The following is a 21,332-nucleotide window of genomic DNA, read 5'->3' as shown; positions in this document are numbered from 1 at the left end:
TGCGGCTCCATCTTCGAAGGCTGCAGTCTGATTGCAATTCATCTCCCGCCCGCCCGACTCCCTGCGTGTTCCTCTCGGCTTCCCTCCCCTGACAGCTCTGTCCACTTCAAAGCTTGCGGTGACCTTTTTGTCAGTCTGAAGGGAAGGGAGAACAAGGAAGCACTTTTTCTCCTCAACCTTGGCTCAGGCTCATGCAGATGTAGGAAACGTCCCTGCCTTGGTGCACGTTTCTACCTTGAATCCCATCTATGCAGGCTGTACATTGTAACCTCCGCTAATTATCTCCTTTCATTTCCCAGTCTTTATGTATGCAGTCATTTTACTATGCCAGTGAGCACCCATCTTCAAACAAGTCAGTTTTGCTACGGATACGGGGGCAGTGAGTTTAACTGTGTTGCATTTTCTGCTTTGATAATGTATGCAGGACACTGTGGATGTAGTTGTTATTCAGAGACATCAATCATTTTCAAGGTGAGCTCCAGAGAAATACTGCTCAGAGACAAAACTGACAAAATCCTGCAAATTTTATTCGGCTCCGCTCACCACAGGCTACATCCATTATCTGTCTGTGTGATGTCAAGGATAAGAACAACTTTGAAGATTGCCAACAAAAAATAGTTCCCATATTACTGTCTCACGTTGGGCGATGAAAGTAATTGTCAGAGACAAAGTAATTGTTCGACAACACAATCAAGTTTTTTAAGTCTAGTTGTTTTAGGCCGAAAGAAAATCAAAAATTGGCAAAACATCTACAGAGGTAGGAAATATGTCCGTCACTTTGTTAAATACAATCTGTGCTCAGTCCTTTAAAAAATGACCAATTTCAGCCACACCCTTATCGAAGCTTGCGAATATATTGCGATCAAAACTGTTCAATGATCAAAACTGTTCAATGATCAAAACTGTTTCAATGTATTTGAAAACTGTGACGTAACAGTGTTGAAGATATATTGAACAATGTCATAAAACTTTTTGTTGTACAAAATAAAAATAACTGCTAGATGGAGTTCCCCATGGTTCAGTGCTTGAGCTGATACTTTTTAACTGGTGCGTTGAAGTTGCATCAATCCCAAGTTTTGATATTTGCATGCTGGTGAGAAAGCTTTGTCAGTCTGTGACGCTATTTTCCAAAAACACAATGAATGTGTCAGAAACAGCAATGATTGTTTCTGACCCTCAAGAACATTATATTAACATACCACTAGTCTCAGTTTCAGTTCATGGTACAGTCTTGGCTTCAGGTTTAGCTGTGGGTAAATACTTTTGACTAACATATTTCCATCACCCAACATAAATCCCCGGCCCCCAAGTCTTACTTCCGGCTTTCTTCCAACTTACGCAACAATACAAAAACCTGAAGCGCTATGTTTCACAATAAAGCTTAAAACTTGCCTAAATAAATGAGGTTATCTGGATGATCCAAAAGTTCTTTACGAAAACTTCAACTCATTCAAGTTATTGCAGCTGGAGTGCAGATAAGGACGAGCAAAATATGCCATATTTCTCCTCTATTAAAATCTCTGCGCCGGCCCCCTGCACAGTTGAATTCAAAATTTATCCTTTCACCTACAAATCTGTCAAAGACCAGCCTTCATCATTTTTTAAACACTTCCCCATCGTCCCAAGAGAGCACTGCGTTCTCAGAATGCAGAAATATGTGAGTTTTCAGCTCGTTTCTGTAGCCTTCAGCTATCGGGGCCACATATTGTGAAACAAACCGACTGACTCGGTAGTGTCAGTCTAACCATAAATCACTACACTATTTTAATATATTTGTTTTGTTTTTACTTCTTCCTTTTGATCTCAAACACAGGTTTTGTTTTGCAATTGTTTTTTCTCACTGGATTTATTATTATTATAACAGCATTCTTTAATATATATATGCACATATATATATTTATTTATATTTTCACCTGTCTATAGTTTTTGAATTTTTATTTTACTTTAAGGTAAATTTTAATGTACAGCTCATACTATTTTCTTCTTTCCTCATTGTAGTGAGAGCGATGTAACAGAGTGGGACCACTGAGACAGGATGTTTTGACAGATTTCAGAGAGAGCTGCTCAGAGTGACACGACCACGGGGGCGACAGCCAACGCCCCGTTTGTGATCTAATGGGAGGTGGCAGGACATGTCCACAAGGAGCCACGATCAGCCTGAAAGGGAGGCTACAGTCTGAGGTCAGATGAGAAGCACTTCAGGAATATTGAGAGGGGAAGTACCTCATTTCAACTTCCATTCACACTGGAATCACAGCTCAGGGGAAATCTGACACCATGTTTAATTTTAAACCTTTACAGGTGGATAAATTGAACCAACACATATTTTTGGGATAAATACACTGACTTACTTATTTTCATTTCTCTCAGCCGTTCTTATTTTGTGCTCATCAAAGTTTTTCGGCTCTGATGTGGGAGTGCAGCTTGTCTGATGAAAGGCAACATATGAGGCAACATACACGCTGATTTTTAAAGACTGGCTTAAATTTTGGAAAGCAAATTAAAGACACATCTGTTAAGTATGGCTTTTAGTTGAAGATTAAAGTATATGTTATCTCTCATCAGTTGTTTATTTCAGTTTTTGCAAATTTCATGTTATCTACTAATACTTTACTTTTTTGCTGTTCATGTTTTAATGATGACAGGAAGTACTGTTGCAGATTATAAGAATGTTACTCTTTGTTATTCTAAATTTTATTCATATTTATTTTATTATGTACAGCCTTAACAATTTTACTTATCTACTTCTGCGACACAAATACATCTCGAGCATTTCTGAATTCAAATGTCATACTGGTGGTCCCTGGGATGCCTCTAGTGGTTGTACTCTGAGGAAATTTTAGCTTCAGTTATTTACAACCTAAACATGAAGCAAATTTGTTGTAATATATAAGGAATAAGCACATGTGGAAGATAAGTAATTTGGACATTTATTTTTGATTTAATTAAAATTACTTAAAGGGAAAGTGCCATGTTTACAATTTGGGTAATGACAGTGCATGTTGCAGTCAAAGACTAAAGCAGGATGTACATAAAGATGCGTTTATGTATGAAAAACCTTTAATGAGATACAAACTGAAGAGTAACTGAAATGTTGACTACTTATCAGCCATTATTGTGGCTGATAAATGCAGCCATGTTTGAGTTTAGATCAAGGTTTGTAGGAAACCTTCTACCCTGAACCCTGAGTGTGACACAATCTATTCACAATGATGTAAGATTTTTATAGGATTAGTCTATTTAGTTGTTCCATTTATTTATCCCTCAAATAATGTAACAGCTAAGTTCTCAATAAGCTGTGTCAATAAAATACATTTTCACTCAATTTCACAGTCAAGTTTGATCCACAGATAATATTCCTTACCTCATTGTCTCTTTTGTACTAAAAATATCATTGGAGCTATAAAATTGCTTAGGTTTTTAATAATTATTTGTGGTGTACATATTCTTCATTGTCATGATCAAAGACTCGATCAAAAGTGTGATAAATCTCAAAGTTTTCTAGAAGGACAAATTTATCCCTGCTGCTCTCATCAAACATGTTTATCACTAAGTTTTCCCACATTGCGTGTTGTTCAGGATGAGATGGTCAAAGTGAAACTATCACTTATAGCGTGGCTTCTAGGGTTTGGTGAAATTGACTGCAAAAGCCACTAACTACACATGAACCTGACTGGGCTTTTATGGGAAAGTCTGAGATGCCACCCCCGCCTGCATCACTTCCTACCACAGACCTCCAGATTAATAGCTTCCAGATTATTCGGTCAGTCATCACTGTGATCAATTTTGCTCCGGAGAGAAAGATTTGAGCCAAAGCAGAGCGGAAACAAAGCCACACACCATTACAACACCGCAGTGCACAACAACAGCCGCAGTCTTGCTTTGGACACACTTGTTGACATCCTCAGACTCACGCTTAGATTCAAAGATTTGCAAAAACAAATACTCAGGAACCGTTTAAATCTATTTTTACATACTCTGAGGATTACCAACGGCTTTAAGCGAGGTGTTGGGTCCACTTTTACTTACAAACGCAGTCAAGGAATACCTGGATGGCTTTTTATTGTTGAAAACTACAAGCGCGTGTCTCTCATCCTCCTAGTAAGGTCTCCTTTTTTTTTATTTCCATCAGTGAGTCAGAGAAATCAGATTTCCATTTCCCATGATGGATTGTCGCCAGGATGACTGAGACTGATCACATCCTGCTAATTCAGGCTGCGTGATAACTGAATGACAACATCAGGGCTTTATGCTTGTCTATTTTCTCCCAGAGCGAGCTGCTGAAGCATGTTTTGCACCAATTATGTGCTTTAGGGGAAAATGCCAGGTTTATAAATAGCACTTTTTTTTGTTGTGATTTTGTCTGTGCCTGGAAAAAGCACAAAAATGGGATCATGAGCACTCCTCATCTCACATCAGCGAGGGTAGAGGCTTTGATCAGAAAATGAGGAGTGAATTAGTCACTCCATAGTCTTTTAAACTCATTTAGTTAAATGGCGTTTTTCAAGCATATTTTTGCTATTTGATCTTTTTAACAACTTGAAGATCAAGGAACTCAACTGATTGGTCGTGAACGAAGTTGTGGAGATATTGAAAGAAATGTGCAGTGAAACAACATTAAGATAGTTTCACGGAGCACTTTTCAGTCCATCATCCAAAAGACAGAAAGAGTATGGAAAGATTGCAAACCTTATAAAGACCCTGCCGTAAATTTAACTGACAAAGTAATCAGAGAAGAAGAAATGAAGCCCGTAGTGGCAGTGGAGGAGTTGCAAAGCTCCACAGAAAAGGTGAAAGAAGTGTTCGATAAAGATTTTCTGGTCAGATTTGTCCAAAATGTAACTTTTTAGCCAACATGTACAACATTTCATATGGTAAAATCTTGACATTACACATCATCTTGAACACATTAACCCCAAAGTGAGGAATGGTGGAGGTGGCAGACTTGAGAATGATGCAGAGTTTCTCCTTCTTCCAGAGTAAAAGCCCTCAACATACAGGCAGAGCTATAATGGGAAGCAAGTTGGAAGCAGTCATGTCCAGACCTAAACACGTTTGAGAACATGTGGAAATGTGACTTTCAAAGATGTTATTTCTCCAGCCTGACTAAATTGGATCGCTAGCCTGACCTATTCCGAACAATGAACAAATACTTGGGAAACTGGTGGAGACATAGCAAAAGCAAAAATCAAGCAATGTATGTTTAACAAGACAAGAAAAATTGTTCAAAGTAAACCCTTGGACGGCTTACGTTGTTTTCCCAGAAATTAAAACAGGGTAAGCTCTGTTCTTCAATCCTGCATTCGTCGCAGCGATGCACAGGTGGTTTTTCCACATAAGCCCGAACCTCATAGCAGTCCACAAAGATCTCATTCTGAGCACATATTTTCCCATGTCTAATGCTGAAAGTAATCTTTCTATCTAGACTAAACTGCATTTCCATTTCTGGCCAAAAATAATTAAAATGGCACTAGATTTTTTTTTAAACAGTCCAGGTCCTGCAACAGATGGTCTGGACTTGATTTAAATTTTTTTTCTCTCTCTCTCTCTTACATGGAAGCCTTTTGCCTTTGGCTGCAGTAATTTGAACGGATTGGAGGGTCTCTTGTAAGCCCCTGTTGGGCGCACCCCGCTGCCATCAGTGCAAGCCATTCAGTATGCCTGAAACGTCTGTTAAATCACAGAAAGAAAAAGAAAAAGTAACTTATTTTAGAGTGAAGAGCAAGAAAATCACTTAATAAAAGTGTACAAAATGTTTAATTAATAAAGACTTGTTAATTATAACTCTCCGTTTAAGTTTACTGGAACCTGATATGACAGCAAGGAAAAACTACCAAAAAAAAAAAAAAATAAAAGAGTTGTGCAAAAATATACTTCAAACACTTAGATGTGATTAAATATGTGACAGAAAAATGGCAAAGTAAAATAGTACTACAAGATCTCTTAATATAACATGCAGACACAAAGAATAGAACTGAATATACAATAGAGTAGCTCTGATTAGTGTAAGCCAGCTTCCCAGTAAAATAATTATGATAGACACTTAAAAATTACCTGATGAGAAACTAAATAAGAACAGTTAGGGCTTTAATGCGAATGTTAGATTTTCATAGCCTTTCTCTTCTATAATGCAAAACATTTCCCATTTAGTTGGACTGTGCGCATCCTTCGTTACGATTCGCATTCCCATCCTGCAGCACTTGATGTCTTACACGGTCCTTTCAGGCCCGTCGCTCTGTCCGTCGCTCTGTCCATCAATCTGAGGGTCTCCCTGCAGAGCACAGGGAACTGTCATTTAAACACCGATCAGATATTGCGCTCCAGCGCTAAGATGAATGTAAGTGATGACTCACCAGGACTGAGAACGCGCCAGAACGACCCGACTTTCCCCTCTTGGGAGGGTCAAGCTTCACCTGTCTCCTCACTCTGGTCACCTGAAAGCGTTCCCAGACATGCATCTGCGTTAGTTGTTGACATTTTATCGGCTTTGACATCATTTCTGCTCGTAGGCGGCAAATTGGGTCGGCTGGGTTTCACAAAAACAAACTCCTCAGATGTAGAACATTGAGCCCGTCCAGTGAAACAGAGCAATGCAGCCTTATCACATCATGTCTGTATGGACCAGCTGTTCCTCCGCTGCCTCTGGTTTGCCATGGAAACCCACCTGTAGGGGGTTGGCTGTCTTGTCGTTGCTAAGGAGGGAGAAGGAGCCTGGGCGGTGTTTACGCTTGTTCTTCTTCTTATTCAGCACAGTTTGAGGCAAGTGTCTCCTCGACCTGTCAGCCTAAGGAAAACATTGACACAGGAATTATATAGACAGTAATGCACAAACTCTCTCTCTCTCTCTTTCTCTCTCTCTCACACACACACAGACACTGCAGGGTTCCTAATACCGATGCTCCCTTATAACAGCTTTTGCATTTTACAGCTATAAACATGTAGCTCTCTTTTGGGTCTTTTGGGACAGAGCAACAAAAAGCAGTGAATAATCGTTATTCAATTGCCTCCCGTAATAAAATCTATGTACAGTCAGAGTTCACAGCTGCAAGTGTTTTGGGCCATGACTACCAGTTTTTGCTCATATAATTTTTTTTATGAGGGTGTGGGGATAAATATAATGCACAGATTTTAACTGGTAAAATGAAATGCAAAATGTAACAAAAAAAGCGACTTATGCGTGATGAAGGGTTCAGAGTTTATCTTTTTCTCGTGTAAAAACTGTCAGTGAGCATCTTCAAATGATCCAATATGATTTAAAATTTGGGTTGAGTTATATAGTTAGCTTTGAACTTGTTATCCCCTCCCCACCCCTGGACCCGGTTTGGCCTGATTTCTGGGTGGCTACGAGAAGCGGCTCACCTGGATCAGAGTGTTAGGGAAGCCCTTGACCGAGACGGCTCCTGGTAGGTTGTGGTGACTCAGGTGGGTGGGGCCCCTCCGCTCCAGCTGCCTCTTACGTCTGAACAAATCCTAGGAAGGACGAGACAGTCACAACCACAAACCACAGAGGGAAACAACAACGCCTGCATGCCTCTCTGGGTGCTAAAAATCAAGTCCTTTATCCCGCTGGGGTCCGCTGAGCCCCAGTTTGTTTCTGCCCTGGCTTTCTTCACCCCGCCTCACCTTAAATTAATTTTCATTCGCTTGGAGTCGATTTTAGGATTTAGCTAAATTAATAATGTTTGCACTCTCACTGTTCACTGCATTGATTTTCTCAGGATAAATCATTGCTATTGATCCAACCATCTTCCTAATATATGGCCAGTCACTGTAAGAAACAACAGGTTTTACTCTCCACAAAGAGGACATTTAGTTGTCAAAAAAAAAAATCCTAATAATTTGAATTCTATTTAAATTGCCTGCAGCTTTTCCCATTAATCTCCATTTTGACGACCGCTGCAGTTTGGCGGTAGAAGTTATGAACACGCATAACTTTATTGCTTTTATGGGGAATTTCTTGCATTATTGTGATTCAGGCTCAAAGATCATTTTGAATCTTGTAAGACTTTTATTTTTTCTAACACAGAAGAATGTCGCCATTTACTAACAGTGATAAATGTATGTATTCATTTGTTTAGAGACAGCGAACATGGGAAAGTTGGTAAGGTTGATGCAGCAAACGATCAAACCACATACCAATAAGACTCCCCTGATCCACTATCAGACATTTTGTTCATAGTTTAAATTACTGAAATGTGTGACATTAAATATTTGATAAAGAAGGAGCAGGAAAGTGCGTAATATTCTCAGTAGTGACAAGGCATTTTATTACGTGGATAGAATAAATAACTTATTGGTTCATGGTGGTGTTTATGTGGCCACTGTTAGCGCAACACTAAACAGTAATGCATTCATGCTGCAAGTGTGAATAAAAAAAAATATGTAAAAATGTAAGACACAAAACCTAATACAGTCTGCAAAGCATGGTGGTAGCAACATGGTTTGACTAAAATCAAGAATTATATTTAAAGAAAAGAAACCACCAACTTATTTGGTTTGTAATGTGAACCAGTTATTGTGAGAAACTCAGTTTTTATGCTGAGTTATTTTCACACTTGGAAGTTGGATTTTTCCTACTCCCAGTAGGAAAAACAAGAACTCCCAATGAGCTCTGAGTTTCAACTCAGGAATCTGGACGTGTCCAAACAACCCTGAAATTAGTGTCCAAAGTTTCTGCTGCACACATAAAATGTAGAAAATTGCATTTTATGTGTGCAGCAGAACACATAAAATCACAGTGGCATCCAACCTTCCACCAGGACGTACGCTCAGCTCATCCTCTATGTCACAGATCCCATCTCCGATTTCGGAGATCAATCAAACGCAGCACAGAGATGACCCTTTCTGGCATCCCTGAGCATCATGTTGTTTCCACAGAAATACAAGACATTTAAAACGACTCTCAAACTTTTCAGCACCACTCTGCTTTGTGTTCATTGTTTTCCTTGACATTATTTCTATTTTTGTATGAACTGACTTGGCAAAAACTGACGGCCACACAAACATTTGGGGGTTTAAATGGAACAAAAGTGTGGATGTTTGCACATACCAGCTGCTCAGGTAAGTGTGGCCCTCTCTGCTGCCTTTTGTCATCATGCTGAGAAAAAAAAAATGAAGTCAGAGTCAAAATGCATTCGCAGTGTATAATTTAAACGCAAAATCAGACTCAATTTAATTCAGAATAAACAGTAATTCCACACTAAAATGTGATGTTTGTCTTTGAAGTTCATTTGGATATTACTCATCAAAACCTGGCACTACGCATATATCTCTCTGCTGTTTGAATAAATACAGTTACTCTCGGTAAATCCCATAAATTCTGGATTTAATGTGCAGCTCTCATGTCAAAGTGCATATTATTTTGGCAGGAAAGGGCAAAACACAAGTAAACTAAGCCAAATGCTGTAAATATAGCCTGCGCAAAAAGATACTGCTGCTGGTATTAGTTAGTCCTCACCACAACTGAAGCTTATAATTGTGTGCATGCTGTAATTACATTACAAATAACTGCTGCATAAAGAGCACATATGGCGCAAACTTTTTCGGATGAGACTCTCCATTTTTTTTTTTGCAGCTGTCAGATCTTTTGACCAGATGAGGGTGATTACTTTGGACAGAACACGAGGACCATCTCAGAGGAAAAACAAGCTAAATGCCAGTCTAAAGTCTCACAGCTGGCAGCCACATGAAAAGCCAAAGAACAGGGGAGCCGGATGATTTTGTTCCACAGATGGGTATGTATTTTGGTGTGGTGGCACTGTGACTGTAAAAACCATTACAATGAGACTTTGTTTCTGTTAGAATGAAAAAAATTATACGTCTCCACAGGTCAGGGTTAGACCATAAGAGTCTAAGTGGAAGAAGTTACATTCCAGCAGAGTTACTGGTTTGGTCTGGCCGAGCGACAGTGTAAACACTGACCACAGTATGTCTGAGGGAAAAGGACCAAAATCTGTGTAGGTATTTAAACCAAAAATGCAAACAAACTTAGAAATATTGCTTTACAAATATACACATGAAGGATTTAACGATTACATCAGTTTATAAACAGAAAAACAAAGCTTGTAAAATGACAGGTCTTCATAGGTCTTAGTAAGCAACAAAAATATACAGTTCTTTGCAATGATTTTAATATGTTTTCAACATTTCATGGGAAAATATACAAAATGAAAGGACATAAAAATAATGCATCACAATCTAGAAAACAACTTATCAACGCAAGTTTTTACTACATCACAACTTCTGTCTCAGTCTTGCTTGACCCGAGGTTAGTTATTATGTCTTTTTCTCTACACAACGTTTTAATAGACTGGTATTGGCAGCACTTACCCCGGCAGTGTCTGAGCAGCACAGACGGTGACTGACACATGATGAACACTTTGCCCTTCCCTAACTATCAGATCCATTAAAGTGCGTCACTTACCTGTCTGTCTGCGGTCTGTCCAGCAGCGCACAGCTCTCCCTGGCTTCCCTCTGAGCAGTCCAGGGCGTGCGACAGCAGGCTCGCCTGCAGGCACAGAACGCACAGCCACACGCTAAACCCCATGATCCAGCCAGGCAGGAACTAGACTAGCTCCCAGCCCCTGTCAGCTGCCTGCTTTATACTCTCGGCTCGTCTAATGGAGAACAGATGCAGGGGGAACTGGGAGGCCATGCCAGCTTCGCACAGACAAACAGCCTACCACAAGCATGTGCACCGCGCCAGCCAGCGGACTGTGGCCCGGCAGAAACATGTTAGACATCCTGAGGGGGGCCTCTTTTTCTTTTAAAGGTTGTTTCCCTCAATAAGCCCTCTACCCAAACCCGGAGAGAGAGAAAAAAAGTTATATATGAAGACCATTTTCCACTTATGTCGGCAATACAGCTGCCGACAACATGTGTGTGAATGCCTGTGTACTTAAGAAAAGTAAGAGAGCAAGCTTCCTTTGGTAAAACTTTACATGCTGTTTATTAGGTCTGCAAAAAAATATATATATAAAATAAAATGAAAATGCAGCATTATAAAGAAAGTTAAGAATTTTTTAAGATGAGATTATGTTTAAATGTTATAAACAACTGGTTTAAATAAAAAAGAGCATTACTTTAAAAACTTTTGTTCTGAAGTAATTAAAAGTTATCTCAAAAGAATACCTCAAACAAGAGTAAGACATATTTGCTGTCTACCTTTTTTACCTGTTTTCTTTTTTGTGACTTAATCAGGCATAGAAAAATGAAATCGATTGAATTGATTTAGAACTGGATTCGAAAATCGAGTTCTAAATATCGATTCTTAAAAACATAAAGCTCTTGAAATCAACACCTAAGTTAGGTGAGATTTGTATTTTTGAACTGTAGAAATTACTTGTATTGTCCAAATATAATATGTATGTATTTGCACAAAACAAGCAAGCTTAAGTCCAGATAAGGTTTTTCATCATAAACCATGTGAGTCTGTTTATCTGTATGTTTGGTGAAAACATGAACACAACCAGAGTAGAATCTGCACATAGGTAAAAGTAACATCACCCTAGAATAGTGTCACTCAAATACATGTTAAAAGGACAGGTCAATAAATCAGACTTAGAAGCATCCCCACCCCAAGTTACTAAAGGACATGAAAGAGTAATGGAACCCATGACTACATCACATCTTAGTGTTGTTAATATTTCTCTAGGGATATTCATTGACTATAGTAATGCATTCTATCATTACTAGATGGGGTTTTACAGGTTCTCAGTTGAAAATACAAGAACCCCTCCTGAGATTTCAGGGGCTTGTGAAAATGAATTCACCATCCAATATGGCTGCCACTGGAAAAAAAAAAAAAAATGTAAATATTGTATATGGTGATTGCTTATATCTCATATAACTAGTAGTGCACATAGAACAGCAAGATATTTATTTGTGAAAAAGTTTCTTCATACTTCGAATTCATGAAATGTGAAAAATGACATTGTGATTGGCCGTTTTGGTAATAATGCAGCATTCCCGTTGTAATTTCTGCTTACAATTATGTTTTGTTTTATTTAACTCAGTCGCCAAAGTTTGGATCTGGGAAAGATGCCACAACCAAGTTGAGCGTGGTTTTTTTGCAAGTTGACATGCAGCTGATTGCTTTTATGTATGTCAATTTATGCTGTAATACATTAAAGGTTCTCAAATTAAGGCTGTAAATACTATGTGTGCAATAAAAAGTTCAGCTAAATGTTCTGCAAATACAATTTTACAGAACAAAATGGATGATTTCCATCCATTTTTACGGATGGAAACCATTTTGGACTCAAAGCTCCTAGTCGACTTCTAACTTTCCCAGCTGGGGTTTTAAATTCAGGTGGCATTCTGATTGTATTTCTGAAGGGAAAATAAAAATCGAACTTCCACTTACAAATAAAATGCATAATAACAAATTCCTGACTTAAATGCACACAATTTTATTTTCAATTGTGATGTCAGCTCTAATTTATAGCCAATTAAAATTTCAGAGTATATATTTTTTATAATATTCCCAAATCTGCTTGAAATCATCATCACACGTGAACCAGAACTGCTAAGATATCACCACGGCGTCAACATTTCTGTCTGACTGGTGTCCATGTGTGTTTGAAGAAGTGTCTGGAGAAGTTCCCATGCTTGCCCAATTGGTGGCAGTGCAGCGAGTCCAATGAAGCGGCTCACGCCATCAACATCCACACATAAAAGTAAATGCCTTTGGAATACCTCTCCACTTTAGTGATCACCTTGTATAAAATGGTGATACGATGAATTTGTCTCCTGGCACAGAACAGCTTAATCATTTAATGTTTATGCAATTCTTCAAGCCTATTGGAACATATCAGAGTCTTTTAAGCATTCAGGAAAAAAAAAAGAAGAAGAAATTACTCTTCGGCAGTCAAATCTGATATATACCACCAGCTATCAGCGCTGTCAGTTTATCTTTCAGCTTGCAGACTACAGCTGAATGAACACTGGCAAATGTTGATAAATTATTTCTGTCAGAAGCAGTTAGAAATTACGAAGAACACTTGCATGCTTTCTGGGGTTGTGAAGTTTTTGAAATGGACTGGAAAAGAGAGCCTGGGTTACATTTAAGCTCAAATTCATGGTTTTCATCATCTGGAAAGCGAGCGTTGTCAGCGTTAGTGTACATCTGTGGGTGTGTTTAACCATGATGAATGCATCTCCTGATGGGGCAAGTTGTCTATTAAAGCACCCCGTGTTGAGGTGCATGACAAGATTGAGAGAACGAGTGGGAGTCAGGAAGACAAACAAGTATAAAATGAAATCCAATAAAAGGCCTTCAAGACTGAGAGGACGCCTCATTTCTCTGTTCAAACTGTGGAAATTAAACAAGTTTAATTTCCGGCCAAAGTTGACTTACTACTTCTGTCTTCTGCAAGGTTGCTGTCTCTCTCCAAAACATTGCGGGAAAAGACTGTGAACGCAGTGAGTCAGGGCTGAAGCGGCGAAAGTGAAACGTCATTATTCATCTTGTATCTCAGCTCCCAACCTCAAACTCCCTTATTTTCTGGACTGGGCAGCATTTAAAGGTGTTGCTGCACACGTTTCCCACGGGACACAGAGAGACCACCGTGTGGACAGCTGCGGGCTAATGAGGTGAATCGATGGAGGGTGATGTTTGGTCCGGAGGCGAGGGAGAGGGAAGAGTGAAAAATGATCTCGAAGGAGAGAACGCTGCCTCAGACGGCAGCCAAGCCCACGAGAGGACAAACACGTCAGCCGTTACACCGGACAACCCAGGCCTCTCGTCCCACTCGCTGGAAACACAGTTTGTGCTTAGTTTTAGGAGGTCCTGGAAAACATGTTAAAATCTGGTTACCAAGGTTATAAGTTTACATTAGACCCACATAAACCGGAATGCGGCCGTGAAGAAAAAAAGGGAGGGAGTGATCACAGCAGGGAGGGATATTTCACTCTCCAAATCCCTCTCATTCACTCAATACTTTCAAGTTGAAAGTATACTTTTTTTTGGAGCATCTGAGGGAGTTAACCCTCCAAAAATTGCTATGCGGAACCACTTTTTTCTGCTTCCCTATGGGAACTGTCATCTGTCAACCTCTCTGCTTTTAGCTGCTGTCAGTATGTCTGAAGATGATGCTCTACGGGTAACAGCCTCTGACCTCAGGAGAAAACACTTCTTTTTCCAGCTTTGCCCCACGTTGGAGGGTGAGAAGACAGGTAGACTGAACATAAATACTGGTGGAAATGGGTTTATGTGTGGCATGAGAGTAAAGAATGTGTCTCGCTGGCAGCCTGAATGTGGGAAAAGGAGATTTGACATGTGAAACAACATCAGGATCAGCAGACATGACTCATCGAGTAGGATGTTTCTGATTATGATGTAACTTTGACCTTCACTCTGCAAACAGACTGTCTTAAAACAAAGCAACACACACAAGATTTGAGGTTTGTGAAAAGAATTTCCCGTTAGGGTGGGGCTATAAAAATTCCCTTCAAAAGTGCAAAGACTCTGTAGTTTTGATGGGATTTCAGAGAGGTGGGAGCTGCAGAGAGAAAACCCCCCAAGAACAAATAAAACTCAGATATTAGTCACCTTTGGTATACCATGATTATGCATTAAAATTATTCCTGATTGCTAGATAACAGAATAATAAGAGATGATATTTGTTTGTACTCTCAGCTCCTTAGGATTTGTTATAATCATTGCTTAAACTGCATGACTCGGCATTCGTATTTTTGGTTTTCCGAAATAGACGCTTGTTGTGAACTGGCATTATTTTAACTAAACTGAATTAATATTTAAAGCTGCAACTCATCAGTTAATTCTGATTTCCACCTCAAGGCTTAATAAACCCAAAGCTGTTTGGTTTTTGCTCTGTAAATATGAGCGTCTTTCAGAAAACATTTCCGTCACAAGACGAGCATATTCTCACTGCTCCTGCATTAAAAGTGGACAATGGAACATCCTGCACAGCTGTGAGTTTTAAAAAAGCAAAGCCAGTCATGCAGGGCAACAGGAAATGTGGCTTTGAGATCAGCGGTAGACATAAATTATGGATGGGAACCTGGAAACCCTCTCTGTACCTCTCTCTCCAAAACCATAGAGTTGTTGTTGCTGGCTGAGCAAATGCTTCAAATCCAGAAATGATTTCTGAGTTTTGTTTAAGCTTTTAAAATCCTTCTACTGGCTGATCGCACAAACCCCACATCACTCCATCGCTCCCTCAACTTGCAAAGCAATCGGGCCTGTGATTACCTCCCAAGAACGTATTGACCTCAAGCACCCTTCACCTTTCACAAGGTCTTGTGAAAAGCTCTTGTATCCGCAAAACCTATTGCTAATCTTTAATAATGTAACAGCTTCATGCTGTTACGTTATTAATGTTTTAATTGGGATGGCGCCGTTATTAGATGGAACGCAAGCAATGCTGATCTGACATACTTTCGCTTCATGTTGGAGGCAGCTGAGCCTCAATGGGAGGGAACAGCAATTGTCTTGCAATCAGAAAGTTGCTAGTTTGCTTCCAACTTCCTCTCTTTGCACCTGTCGTCTTTACGTACAGTCTTAGTGAGGCTGGATGAACAAGACTTGACGTGTAAAAAGTGTTTTGACTGGTTGAGTTCAGTGGCAAAGTGTTACATGAATATTCAGTCCGACTTGTTACCAAGAGCACAGAGACGCCACCAGCTTCGGACTGGTGACATTTTTTTAAATTCAGATGTCAGAGAGCTTCAAGAGTAAATATTGGCTGTTTTGAGTGACATCCACATTGTACTGATAGCGTGGGATGAAAGAGTATTTTGATGGTGACAATAAAATGGCAGCCATCTGCAGTAGTGTGCCTATCTGAACACAAAGATCGACTGACATGAAGGGATTTGCTTCACCACTGGAAAGCACTCTCACACACACTATGTCATTTTTAGATTTAATTAGCCATCGACACAGCAGTCAATTAACCCCTTTGTGCACCAGTGCAATATTGGTTCCTTTAAGGACTCCATTTAGCCTCAGCTTAGTCACGGACCAAGAAACTCTATCCAAACATGTCTCTGAGCCTCGGTGAGCAGATGTGTATTTTACGGATGAGCACAATTCTCATAAGTGGAATGGGTGGTCTGATGCATGAACTGCTTTTGGCGGAATCCTCCCTCGAACACTGAAATCTTTTGCTGGGAAACGAGAACGCTCCAACCTTCTTTACCTGCCAGTGCAGCTACAGGGCTTATTGCAAATCAATACTCCTCTGCAGAGCACCGTCCTCCTTTCCCCCTGCGCCGCTGCTTTGGCAACAGCTACACGAGAGGTGCGAGGGAGAGAAAAAAGCAGCGAGGCTTTCAGTGCTGCCATGTGGAAACAGCAGAGGAAGCCAAGGACGAGGCAGAGGAAAAAACAACGCGCCTCTGATGCAATTTGGGTGTTTGTCACTGAGGAAAGACAGATTACCGGCTGGCGTCTTGCATTTCACTTTCCTTTCATCTGTTTGACGAGAAGCGTGTTCATTTCTCCCTCAATCGCAAATACGTTGCAAGAGACCAAAAATATTTATCTTTAATCTGACATTTGCAATTCCTTTACTCATCCTGGTATGTTAACTTGATGAAAAGGCAGCTGTAATCGCAGCTCTTCCTTTCCCACCCAGCAGGGGAAGACAAGCTGTTTTAATCCTACTTTGTTCCCTTTTAATCCCTAATACGATATCAGAGTTTACACATTTAGACATCAAAGCCGGAGATTTGGGATCTCTAGATAATCGATTGAATGTTAAGTCAGTGTGACTGCAAGCCATGTGGCCATGACATCTCAAACGAATCAGCATACACAAATAATTTCTTGTGCAAGAGGGAATAGTGATGCTCAGAACGTTACATTTTGATTGGTTAAATCAGGGATTATGACAGATTTGATATGAATGATGGCTTTGTTATGTTTACTACTTATTATGATAAGTAGTATTAGATGGAAACACTCCTGCAAGTCATTATTAAACTCAAACAAATCTGTTCCCACTGACGGTTCTGCCATTTGAGAATACTGAGCACAGCATCGTCATAGCAGACTGTCAGACACAGTGCGGGTCACGGCCTCCCTCTGACTCTCATTTATGTCCCACACTCACTTTGCTCTTGTTACCATGACAGCAAGAAGCTGGATTCAAACAATGACGATAAGAGATGAAGCCACTGAGAAAGTTGTGCTCTCAAGAAAGAGGCGAGGCAGAATCTTAACAAACACACAACCTTAGCTGCCCATGATGTAATCGGGAAAAGTATAGATAATTAGATTCAAGATGAGGCCACTTTGCAGCCATGCAGTGGCAGATTAGGGTAAAAATCCTTTGTCCTGTCAAGGCATGAAGTGCACTACTGAAGTCTTTCTTGCAAGAGACGTAATGAAAGGTCTGTTTATTTACTTCCATTGTTTTGTTCCAGGGAAATCTCTAAAACTAAAACAAGGAAACAAATAAACAAATGTTAGTGTGTTGTCTTAGCATTTTTACAACATTTGCAACTCTCTTTATAAACGCAGTGATTTTGCACAAAACAGCAAAAGCATACCAGAAAACCACACAATTACATGTCAGCGATTGTTAGCGAGCCACGTTTGCTAAGTCACATGTTGACCTTGGACCTCAGTCTGCTAGCACGCTAACACCATTACACGTTAACATCAATCCCACCAGCACAAACACTTCCTCGTCAGAGAGAGAAAAAAGTACAATTTTTAGGAGCTAAAAGGCCCGTTGGTAACCTTCAGGCAGCCGTGTATGATGACATAAACGTGGAAGCTAAATTTACTCTGGTACAAGTTATTATCTACTAGATTTTTCTTTTACACCATGCTAACTAAAGACATTTAAACATGTATGCACGAATGAAATCAAAAAAACATATTTATTTCATCTGAGACTGGAGTCTTTTTAAAATGACTAGTTAATAGGACTCTAGCTAAAACAAGACACTCATGTTCAGTCATTTAGTTTATTTATAGGTGCAGATTTTCATCTTGTTGACCCCTTTTACTACTTTGGCTCATGGAATTTTTGAATGCCATATTTATTTATACGCTGCACATATTTTTGGCTAAGCAAAAACTCACTTTGGGGTGCAATCCATTCCTACTTCTCCCTTTGCTGTTTATTCTACTTCACAGCTTAGAACGACCTTCAGCTGCTGCCATGTATAATTAAGGCAAAGTCCTGCTGTTTGATTTATTTGGTTGTTGTTCTTGTTTTCTCTCCTACGTGATTACAACAATAAATGTGGAAAAATGCATAGTGGTGATTTTCCCAAAATATGACCTTTATGGAATGTGTTGTTCCAAATAAATTAAAAAAAAGAAAATAGATCATGCAAAGTTATTAAAATGCTTCCTATCAAACGAATGATAATGTTAACCAAGTGAACAGATTTATAGAAAAAAGGTTTAAAGCTAATTATCAAACTTTGTTGAATTAATCAACAAAACTAACATAATAACCCAAAAGACGCCATGTCATTATCAGCTTTTGCTAATTTGTCTTCTGTGGTGCAGCATCAAGTTAAAATTTACTCAAACTAAAACAAACTTCCACCTAGTTATGCCTCTGGTGACACCACATTAGGTTATTTTCTGTGTTTTTCTCACCTTTTCCAATTTTGTCTTGTGTCTTTGTGACAGAATTCCTCATTGGTACATGTTAACGGCAGCATATCATTTTGGTCATATAATGTATAGTAGCATAGATACAAAATCGTATAAATTGGATAAAATCATGTTTGCAATGAAGCACCTGGAAGTAGTTTGAGAAGATGTCATGGCTGGAAGTACTTTGAAATCACACCCTCCTGGATGCCGAGATGCCGGCAATTTAAGTCAAATAAAGCTGCCATGTTGTACGAAGAAGTTAAGTTAAAATCCTGCTTGTGATGTTTTCCGCAGAAGCGCTGCAGCCGGTACTGCTGAAAATTGCCAGTGCTCACTAATCAGCTTGATTGCTGTGTCTGTTTTGATTTCCAAAATGCAAATGCACACACCTAAGGAACATTTTAAATTTCATTTTGTCAAAATTTTAGATTTTATATAAATCCTAACGTATTAACAAACCCACTTTGACACCTATATGGTTCATTGACAAAGAACACAGCGCTGTATCTTTATAGCGGAAGTCAAATTAGTTGAAGCCGCTTCATTGTGAGCTTGCCAGGCAAATGTTTGCTGACTTACTCATAGCTTTGATTCACTCTTATTTATTTGTGTGTTAACAAATGTTGGAACATTACAAAAAAAAAGGCAGCCTCTTATAACAGCTGGGGTTGAACTTGACTGGGAAAAAAAAAAAAAACACAGCTGGCAAACAGACTGAAAAATGGAGAGGCTGGCAAATTTAATTCCTTCTCTCATGGACATTTGTGAAATAAACACAAAGAGATCAGAGGGGTTTAGCGGGCTTCTGTGGTGCTGTGTGACTAATATGGTCTGGAATGAGGCTGACCAGACTGTCAATATGTTGCGGTTACTAAAACATTGGAAAGGGAAATAAATTAGTTAGAGGTTACTTGAGGCTAAAGAAGGACACTTGGAGCAAGAGCTTGCCTTCCAAGTCTGATGTCTGACAGTTTTGCTTTCTGGTTTCTGCCGTGTTTGCGTTCCATATTTTTTTCTGCCCGGGTTCAAAATGCTGATCCGTCTGCTCTGACCACACCTGAGCCAAAATAACACCGCACAGCAGACCCCTTTGTGTGGACTTGCATGGCTCGACCACGAGCAAAGACAGTTGTTTTCCATTACGCGCGTGATTTTCCTCAGGTCACTCAAATATAACTCATTACTCACCCCAGAGTAGAATTAGTGCTTCCTTATTAACTTTAACAGGGGAAATGGCTTCAAGACTTCCTTCTGTTATAGAGGCCCATCCTCTCCTGGCCGTTCTGAAAATGCATTATTTAATTCCCAAAAAAAAAAACAACCAAATCCTGTTATCTATTAGCCAAATGCAAAAGGCAGCTGTCACTTTTACTTAAACACACGCTTTTCCCTTTATTCCTAATCTAGTCAATGCACTGAGTGACTCACTGTGTTTGTTTGGTTTTTGTGATGCTTTGTTTCCAGTGGTGAAATGGGCACTTATGGGCAATTAGTCATGCTGAGTAGGCAGAGGATTCACCTCCACCTCTCCAATGACTAACACAGGAGAATGCTGCTGCTGCAAAAGGAGCAAGGTGGGTGACTGGAAAGAAGGGTGGCGGAAAGAAATATTGGCCTGTGAAGGCAGCGCAAACAGGGCTTAACACACACATTACTGCTGGATTCAGAGCAAGAGGTTTGATCCAAAAACAATCATTTAAGCCACTTTATAAAGACTCACTTTTCACTAATGGTAGTAAAACCATTTATTGATAGTTTTCTAATTATTTAAAAGACATCATGTGGAGTTTGGAGGTGGTTCGACGTGGCTACTTATGATGTATTTTTTTATGAACCAGTTTGTTTTTTTCACTATTTTCTGCAAATTACTGCAGATTGCATGAGTACCCAAGCAACTTTTTTCACATTTTGCCACATTGCAACAACAAATATGTATGTTTTTGATGGGAATTTACATGATAGACCAACAAAAAATTAAAACAATTGTAAGGAGAAGGGAAGAAGGACGTTTTCTAAATTAGAAAAAAAAAACAAATGTGGAGATTTTATAATTCACCAAAAATCCATCCATCCATCCATCCATCCATCCATCCATCCATCCATCCATCCATCCATCATCCATCCATCCATCCATCCATCCATCCATCCATCCATCCATCCATCCATCCATCCATCCATCCATCCATCCATCCATCCATCCATCCATCCATCCATCCATCCATCCATCCATCCATCCATCCATCCATCCATCCATCCATCCATCCATCCATCCATCCATCCATCGTCTGCCGCAGGGGTAGCAGCTTAAAAAGGGAGGCCCAGACTTCGCAATCCCCAGCAACTTCTTCTAGCTCTTCTGGAGGAATCCCAAGGCGGTCCCAGGCCATGAAGCCCGCCAACATGCCCCACCTCCAGGCCTGACTCCAGAGCAGGGCCCCGGTGGTGACACGCATCCGGGTGAGGGAGCGCTAAATCCAAAGTTGCCATTCATCATTGGATTGCCATCCAATAATTGCGCTTTATCTGGTCCGTCACCTAGGATCTGTCTGCCTTGGTTGACCCTACCAGGGGCAAGAAGCCCCAGACAGCATAGCTCTTAGGATCATTGGGACACTCAAACCCTTCCACCATGATAAGGTGGCAGCCCTAAAAATATCAAGCAGAATCCACCTTTGTGTTATTTAATTTCAACATATGTATGCATGCAGCTGAACTGTCAAGGCCTAAGAGGTTTGTTAGAAGACAC

At 39.9% G+C, this 21,332-nt stretch overlaps 1 protein-coding gene across 1 annotated transcript; it reads right to left on the bottom strand.

The window, feature by feature from the left end:
• Positions 1 to 5,738: 5,738 nt before the first annotated feature.
• On the bottom strand, positions 5,739 to 10,633 carry si:dkey-12l12.1 (uncharacterized). The gene is made up of 6 exons (XM_055037508.1): positions 10,424 to 10,633; positions 9,050 to 9,097; positions 7,360 to 7,470; positions 6,665 to 6,784; positions 6,354 to 6,434; positions 5,739 to 6,271 (listed from the first exon to the last, which is right to left on the bottom strand). The coding sequence occupies exons 1-6, from the start codon at positions 10,544 to 10,546 to the stop codon at positions 6,209 to 6,211; spliced, it is 546 nt and encodes a 181-aa protein (XP_054893483.1). The 5' UTR covers positions 10,547 to 10,633; the 3' UTR covers positions 5,739 to 6,208.
• Positions 10,634 to 21,332: the final 10,699 nt, after the last annotated feature.

The sequence above is a fragment of the Poeciliopsis prolifica genome, unplaced genomic scaffold (assembly GCF_027474105.1).
Source record: "Poeciliopsis prolifica strain line A6 unplaced genomic scaffold, Auburn_PproV2 SCAFFOLD012, whole genome shotgun sequence".
NCBI classification, from domain to species: Eukaryota; Metazoa; Chordata; class Actinopteri; order Cyprinodontiformes; family Poeciliidae; genus Poeciliopsis; species Poeciliopsis prolifica.
Note: the sequence above shows the minus strand (reverse complement) of the source record. Positions and strands in the feature narration are given on the sequence as shown.